Below are 8,479 nucleotides of genomic sequence, written 5' to 3' on the forward strand. Positions count from 1 at the left end.
AAACAGTAAAACATTTGTGCTAGTGAATATTAGTCCAGCCATTAACATGATTAGTGTTGTCACAAAGAGAGTTTCATACTATTTTTGGAAGTAAGAAAGAACTCAACAAAGAAACTATATTAGCACACACCACACTACACATTGTCATTGTATCATCTCATGGACACACAAATCCATTGCAACTTCCTTTATTCACGTACATATGGAGACACATTATTGAAAACTTTGCTCAACCATCTACAAAACAATACCAATGTTTTAGATATACAATTTTGATATATGAACAATCAAGAATGATCGAAAACTATGCAGAGTCGTTCAAAGAAATTGAAATGAATGGATATGAAAGAAGTTCAATTACTCACCATGGTGATTATTTCTTGAAGTGAAAGTTGGAAAATCATGAGCAGAAGAAGGAATAGAAATCGAGAGTTGAGTAGTGGATGATTTATCATCCAAATCAAGCCATTGGTCTCTCCCTTTGTGCGGCAATTCATCGAAGAAGCGATGAACAATTTTCTGAGGTTCTTCTTGTTCTTGCTGTTTTGAGTGTTCATTGAAGCTCTGAAGTTGCAAGCAAGAGTAATCATTGGACATAGAAGAAAAACTCCTCTGTCTCAGAGATGAAGATGATGATGATGATGAACTCATAGTGAGTGGTGTTAGTTGCCAAGGATCATGTTCCATTGATGAAGCAGAGAAGCTTTTCATAGTAGTGCTACCGGAAGGCTCTTTGAAAAATGCATACTCATCTACCTCTTCTTTTTGTCCATACACATACCTGTTCCTTTTTTTACCAAATGATAACTAAAAGAATCAGACACAATCACAATTCACAAACACTTCAAAAGTAATTAATTCAAAGCAATGTTCCATATATAGCAAAATTACAAAAGTAGCCCTAAATATCTATTTTAGTTATAATTTTTATAAATCAAATTGACAAGAGAAGAAAAATCCAAAGAACAAACTAAACAACAAAAGACACAAACCAAACCAATTAACAAAAGACACATTTAAGTATCTCCTTCTAATTTTGTCACACATAGGAACTATAATGACATGACAGCAACCTACACATTCAAATAACAAAATGACCATTCACTCCAAAATTATTTATTATTAAAGTTAAAGCCCTGATTAAAATTTCAAACACTATGAAAAATCATGGTTTTAAGAAGAACCTGTAATCTCCATTATTCTGAGAGCAAGAGTTACTGTCAAGAAACAAGGAAGCATTATTGTCTTCAAATGACAAACCAATACCAGATGATGCTGATGACCTTGATGCAGTGTGAGGATACATAAAGGAATGTTGCAAATTGGAACCATAGATAGAATTTTGAGGGTAGTTTTGGTGTTGTTGTGTATCAAAGGACAAAGAAGAACTATTTTTGGTGTTTGATGAGTTTGCAAATGTTGAAGCATTATTTGTTGTTGTTTTCAGAACTTCCACAGGCTTTCTTGAACGGTTTTTTCCTCTATGCATATGTCTCTCACAGTATTTAGAATCTGGATATGCTTCTTTTGAACATCTCCATTTCTTTCCATCTGTTCTTCTGCATCTACCTGGCTCTGGATCTATCTTTCTTCCTAAACCCATCTGCAGATAGTTCCATCCAACTGAAAAACAAAAAAATTGTTAAAAAGAATAATTTCATCAACCTCTATCTTTTATAACAGACTTTCTGATGCAACTATATCAGAAAATCAGTCATAGAGGGTGCAGTTGGCCGTCGACAGATTGTCCACGGCCAACTACAGACAGTCATAGAGGATGGAGTTGGCCGTACACACATACTGTTTACGGCCAACTGCACCAGAAAGTTGGTCATAAAGGATTCAAATAGCATTTTGACTGTGTAACCATAAGAGAAAAGACTTACAGTGATGTTGTTGGTTGTTAGGCAAGAGTCTTGAAGAGAGAGGAGAGTCCAAAAAGCTTTTTCTGATGGTGAAAAGAAGATCAGGAGGAATAGAGATACCACTAGCCATGTACTTGTAAACAAGAGCTTGATGTTCAAGCTCTTGCCATTGTGAGGGAGTAAAAGGAAACTTGTTCTTGTTCATAGTTAATGGTATTCAGAAATGGAAGACAAGTTGTTGAGTTGAGAGAGGTAATGGTAGTAATAAATAATGAATGATAATAGAAGAGATGTGTTAGAGAAGTAGTAGGTATATTTATTTATTAAGGATTGAGGAAGTGGAAACATTAGATTAGAATCTTGTTCTGTAGAATAGATGGATATAATAAAAGTAATGGCTGTGTTCTGTTGTTGTTGTTGCTCACTGCTGCTTTTGCAGCAGCTAACCTGTCTCACTGCCACCTCTTGTCTCTCTCTGACATCTCTACGGAAATCTATAAACTAATAATCAATAAACTATATTATATACAAAATTCACATTAACGCATAATTTAGAAGTAGTAAATATAATGGACCACCTGAGGCATGAAAGTAGTCAGAATAATTAATTACCAGTAGTGTGTAATGCAGTATGAAAGTGTATTAAAGAGTTGTTGGTGAGAGTATTCAGAACACAAAAACTGTGGTGTCTGAGTGAGAAGATTATAGTACGGTTGAAGCTTTTACTGCACCTAGCTAGGTACTCAACTCTTTAACTTTTTTTGCTGTTACTTTAACTCAGACCCTCCACTTACACTTTGACCTTATTTTTTCATTTCAGAGATGCAGTGCTGTGCAGGTGCACCCAGGTCTGTGCTCTTCTCGTGCTGCTCTTGTGGGGTTTCTGACATTCTGCCATTTTTCTTTTATTTTATTGTCTTGCTTTTTCATTACCTTTCTATTCATTCATCATCAATAAGTTGGATCACGAGAAAAAATATCAATATTTAATATAATATTGATGCTTTTCCTCATGACCCAACACAATCAAATTGTTATAAATGAGTTTAATTAAATAAATAAAAATGAAGAAGTTGAGAAAGAAAGCACGTGCAAAGTGATAGGATCCTTTCCCTGGTCGGTCTAAACATGAGAGAGCACTAGAAACTGATTGGATCTTGTTATCATATGTTAGCATTGCTTCCTACATAATCAAATATAAAATAGAAGCAAATGAATAGGGGTATAAGAGTAAAATGATAGCATGAAATTAGTAATAAAATAGTTGCTTGAAGTTGAAGTGTTTGTAGGTACAGTACTGGCTTGTTCTGAACACAGCACATACCATTCTGGCGCTCCAATTCCTGCTAACACATCTACCATTCGTACATCTTATTCACCTTGTTCACATACATGCATCGTATTTGATTCCTTAATTTTTAATTCTCGCTTTTTAATATTTTTAAACTTATTTTTTTCTCCCCGTTTTAATACAATTATTTCTGTTTTCTTATATTATTTTTATAATTATTAATTATTTTATTTTACATATTATATTATTTATTTATAAAAAAAAACTGAAACTCGACTATTTTATTGGATTAAATCATAGTTGGGTTTTTGCCCTTTTGCCAATTACAATGGGTGATTTTTAGTGTTTCCCCAAGATTTTTTTTCAAAATAATCAAATTTTTTAAATTTTTTCTAAAATAATCAATTTTTCAAAAAACACTAAAATAACCAAGTTCGGTAGAAGATGTGCAAGATGAATTGACGCACCCCATACCAATAAGAGGAGACACCAGTAGCATTGACGCACATGCATTGGTTCTCATGAGGAGACGCCAATGTCTCTGGCGCCTGAGTGTGTTTTTAAAGGTGGGTGTATGCGCCAATTCATCTGGCGCATACACCCCCTCCTATTATTTTATTTTTATTTTTATTTTTTTAGTTATTTAATTTTTTTTAATTTTTTTATTTTTAATATTTAATATTTATTATTTAATATATAAAAAATAATAATGAAAAAAATAAATTCATTAAATATGTAATAATTGGTTACATTGGACATACAAAAGACTAATGACCTGCCTAATTATAACGTCCCCCGGTTCCACATCCCGGTGCGTTAGTTTGTCTCCGAGGTCTCCCACGATTTTCTTGAGGTGTTTGTGGTCTTTGGATGCTGACCTGATCGAGCGATGGCTGGTTAGAAGGTCCGGAGGAAGTTCCAGCGGTATTTGACAAATGTGTCATCATTTGCTCCCAATATCCGGAGGGGCTCTGACCAACGGCACTTCCGTAATGGAGTTCGGTGCCCATGTCATCGTAGTTAGGGCGTTGGGGTTGGGTGAATTGGGGACGGTATAGTTGCCCAAATTGGGCCATTGAGTCGTTTTGAAAACGAAACAATGATTCCTGGGGCGTACTATACCTGAAGGGTCCGGGAGAATAAACTTCAATAAGGGCTTATGCATGAAGGGTAGGGTAGAGGAGTCCTTAACCTCTTATAGGGGCTTCTGCTTAGTCATTTCCGAGAATTGGGAATCCAATGTCTTTTTCTGTTTCATCATCTCTGCAAGCTGCTTGGTAAGCTCATATACCTGGAGGGTCCGGGATTTCAAATCATCCTTCAACTGGTTTATGTCTTTAGTAAGACGAGTCTCATTATTTTCATAGGTATCACCCACTTCAAAAAGACATCGAGTAATGACTGTGAACCTCATCAGATAAGCCCCAGGGTTTTGTGTTAACTGCTGAGCACCTATTGACTTCACCTTCTCAACGTCCTCAGTTGCATTCAGATAATCATAGAGATATCGCAGACCGTCAGAATTGTTGGACCAAAACTTGAATTCAGAGGATGGGTTAGTATGATGACTACTACCTGAATCCTGCATCAAGGTGGCGATAGCCAGGTCGGCCTAACTGACATCATCATTCATCAAGGTCTTCATTTTCTTTGGAGAGACCGACTTAGAATTCCTAGAGGGAAGAATAGAGGTAGCCTAGGGCTCATATGTATTGGGGGCTGCTTTGGTAGCTTCCATCTTCTTCATCTTAATGGTCTGAGTTTAAATAATCGTCAGATCACTTTTAGAAGTCGATTGATCCCCACGCCTCGCTCTGGCTTCCGCCATTAACTTCGTTTGTTTGGAAAGCTTGAGGCTGGTCATTTTCGCTGAAAATAAAAGGCACAAGCAGAAATAAAAAAAACATGAGGATTAATAAGGTTATTAAGAAGCAATAAATAAGCACATATAAACATTACCTAAGAAATTATAAATTTGTTCCGGGTCTTCAGCCATTTGTAGTAAATCCTTAACTTTCAAGACCCGAAAGGCATCCAAAACGGCCAAAGGATGGACTTCCAAAGCATTCAACTTGTTATAGTCAAAGCTGAAGAAATTTGTCCTTAAAATCCTTACAATTAGTAGTGTAAGCTTGTAGGAAGCTCTTCCCCAGAATCCCGCTGAGAGAAACCCAACCTCCTTTTTGCGCCCCATTCAACTCAAAAAATAAGAAAAAAAAATCCTAAGTTAGGCGTTATGTCCATTGCGTCACAAACAATTTCAAAAGCCTTGATAAAACCCCAACCATTTGGGCGTAATTGAGAAGGGGCTATGTTTAGGGTTTTGAGAAGATCAGACTCAAAATCAGTAAAAGGGATGTAGATTTTGAAGTCCTCAATTACTCCTGAATAGAAATAGAAGTATTCATCAGACACTCCTTTGGGCCGAGTAATACAGACCCTCTCACCAGCCACACAAGGTGCTAGTATGACATCTTACTCATTCTCGGTTGAAGAGACTAGGGTATTAGAAAGAAGCTTCGAGATATAGCTTTCGTCAATGATATTATGGTCATAACTCAGAACTTCTTTGTATATAAAAGATCATATTGCCTCCATCTGAGTGTCCAAAGAACCTGAGGACGAAGACTCTGAGTCAGTGTTACTAATAGGTGAAGGGATTTCACCATAAACTTCTCTAATAATCTGATTAAAATCCATACTACTCAAGTTACCCTAACATTCTCTCATTCAGTGATTCCAAATTCTATTTATATCACGGATAGTAAGGAAAATCGAACATTTTCCCGAGTGACTACAACTTCGTATTGAAGACATAATAAAAGAATAAAAAGAGAGTGAAAAGGGGAAAGAATACGATACCTAAGGTTGAAGTAGCAGAAGAATTGAGCGATGATTGAAGTAGAAATTTATCTGCAACACTTGGGAAGAAGATTATTAGCTTTGGTGATAAACAAAGCGAAAGAACAAAGTCCTTTTAAAATAAGTTTGTAATGGTCAAAAATTCATATCAAAGAAGAGCAATGATGACACATGGTAGTTCCCATAATAACCATCATGATGAGGAGAGAGAAAGATTTTTCATCATTAAGATGACTGACACCTCAATGATTCGCCGAGTAGGAGGTTGATCCAGGGAAGAGGGAATTCCAAGATTATCTTGTTCGAACACTTCAATCCAATAGGACCTCGTGACCGAAGGATTATGTACATCCCAGAATTCCATGAAGTCAGGCTTGTGGAAAACGGAGTACAAAGAGGCAAGTAGGTCGGGTAATCATAACCCTACAGAAGTCAGAACCCAGTTAAAATTTGCTTAGATACAAGGCCAACATGTCGGAGCCGACCACGTGATAAATCAAAAGGAGGAATAAGTCGGACCCGACTTTAGTGAGAGGAAACCATAAGGACGATCACAAGGGAGGGTTATGAAATGGCCCAATGATTACAATGGGGTTACATAAATTGATAGACAAAACATTATTTGAAAATTACTGTAGGCGACGGACGCTTAGTCACTTTTACAACGGATGTAAAGAGATAATGCCTTTAAGGATGATTGATAAATGAAGCAATGTAAAAGGAAGTTTAGCCATGAAAAAGGAACAACTACTAAAAACCTCCTAATCATATAGAGCGATTGCGGTCTCTCCTAACGATTTTCAGAAAGATTTTTCTCAATAGTATTTAACAAAACAATATTAAATGAAAGTACCTATAATGCTAAATCAAGATTGAATCCTCTCACTTAACTATCTACAAGTTGTACTAAAAGACCAGGAAAAAAACGAACGGAATTTATCATTGAATGTATAGAACAAAATTTTAACTCATAATTTAGAGAAATTACAAGGCACCAAACTTGTGTGCAGTTCTTTACAAAGGAATTAATATTTCTAAAATGATATGTATTTCATCCCTACTCCTTCTGGAAGAAAGAGAGCACAAGATTTATAGAAGAGTTGTGTATCCAAAAAAAAAAAAAGGTTAAACAAAGTAACAAAGGAGAAACAATCACCACTAGGAATCCATAAGATAATACAAATGAAATATTAATCAATATATACATACTTATATAATTTAATTGAAATATATTAACATCGTAAAAGAATTTTTATACTGTCAGTTAATTACAAATATTAGATATTGAAATAAGTTTGATTCTTATTTTAAAAACCTATAAAATAATACAAACGGATAATTATAATAAATCGACCGTGTAAATATTTTTGCACTGACAGTGTATAATAATTAATCTTATATATATATATATATATATATATATATATATATATATATATATATATATATATATATATATATATATATATATATATTCTTAAAGATATTAATTCTTTAAATGAATAATTATGTATACTTTTTTAAAAAAAACAAGAAAATAAAAATCTATTATTTATTTTAAAAGACACGTCATATCTGATTAGCAAATCATCTTTTATCTTTCATGGTCATTCATTTAAAAATCTCATATTAACTTAATAACAATTTAAAATAAACTTATTTTTTAATAAGTCTAAAAATTAGTTATATTATATATGTGTTGTTTTAAGATATTGTGAGTTAGAGATATTAAATTGAATTCAAATAATAATAATTATAAGCTATAATGGAAGTCTACAAAAACCTTAATGAAGATTTATTTTGAGGCAAACCATTAATTTACAATATCTCCTAATTATAGATGTAAATATTAATAATAAATGAAAGATGTATAAGATTTTTTAACTTATTAAAATTTGATTTCAAACGGTAACAAAATTTATGTAAAGATTTGATTTTCAAAATTAAAAGATCTAATTTACTCATTATAAAAGAGGCTTACTTTAGTGCTAAATTATTGTATTGTTAACTCATTATAATAAGAAAGCAGCACATAGTTCTGAGAGATCAACAAGCCTACAAAAGGTAAGAATCTTGATACAACATTCATATTTATACATTGTTACATGTTTTTTCTTTCTTATTATGGTTGATTGTTCTATATTCTTGAGTTTGTTTGTTTAAATCATTTATTTGTCTTCTCTCTACGTGTCTTTCGTCAATACAAAGGTATCAATTATTTTGTGTCAACAATTTGTAGAACTTCATGTTAATCATAATTAAACATTCTCTATATTATTTTAGTATATGTAATAATGATTATGCTGATATATATAAGTATTCTTGATGTTATAAAAAAATTGTATCTTAAATATTAATTGTTTAATTTTATATGTTGTACAATTAAAGAATAATGAAGTATGTGACGAAAGAATAAAGATGATTTTCATGTTAACAAACTTTTATATTTATATTTGTAGAA

General features: G+C 33.4%; 1 protein-coding gene across 2 annotated transcripts; it reads right to left on the reverse strand.

Annotated features, from left to right (window-relative positions):
* LOC127135647 (growth-regulating factor 1) lies at positions 1–2,264 on the reverse strand. 2 transcript variants are annotated; one of them, XM_051062312.1, is made up of 4 exons: positions 1,887–2,264; positions 1,185–1,623; positions 366–781; positions 1–237 (listed from the first exon to the last, which is right to left on the reverse strand). In XM_051062312.1, exons 1-4 carry the CDS (start codon positions 2,068–2,070, stop codon positions 230–232), a joined length of 1,047 nt encoding a protein of 348 aa, XP_050918269.1. In that variant the 5' UTR covers positions 2,071–2,264; the 3' UTR covers positions 1–229. The 2 variants fall into 2 exon arrangements, with proteins under 2 accessions (XP_050918269.1, XP_050918265.1); XM_051062308.1 differs by having other exon boundaries at positions 366–787.
* Positions 2,265–8,479: the final 6,215 nt, after the last annotated feature.

The sequence above is a fragment of the Lathyrus oleraceus genome, chromosome 1 (assembly GCF_024323335.1).
Source record: "Lathyrus oleraceus cultivar Zhongwan6 chromosome 1, CAAS_Psat_ZW6_1.0, whole genome shotgun sequence".
Taxonomy (NCBI): Eukaryota; Viridiplantae; Streptophyta; class Magnoliopsida; order Fabales; family Fabaceae; genus Lathyrus; species Lathyrus oleraceus.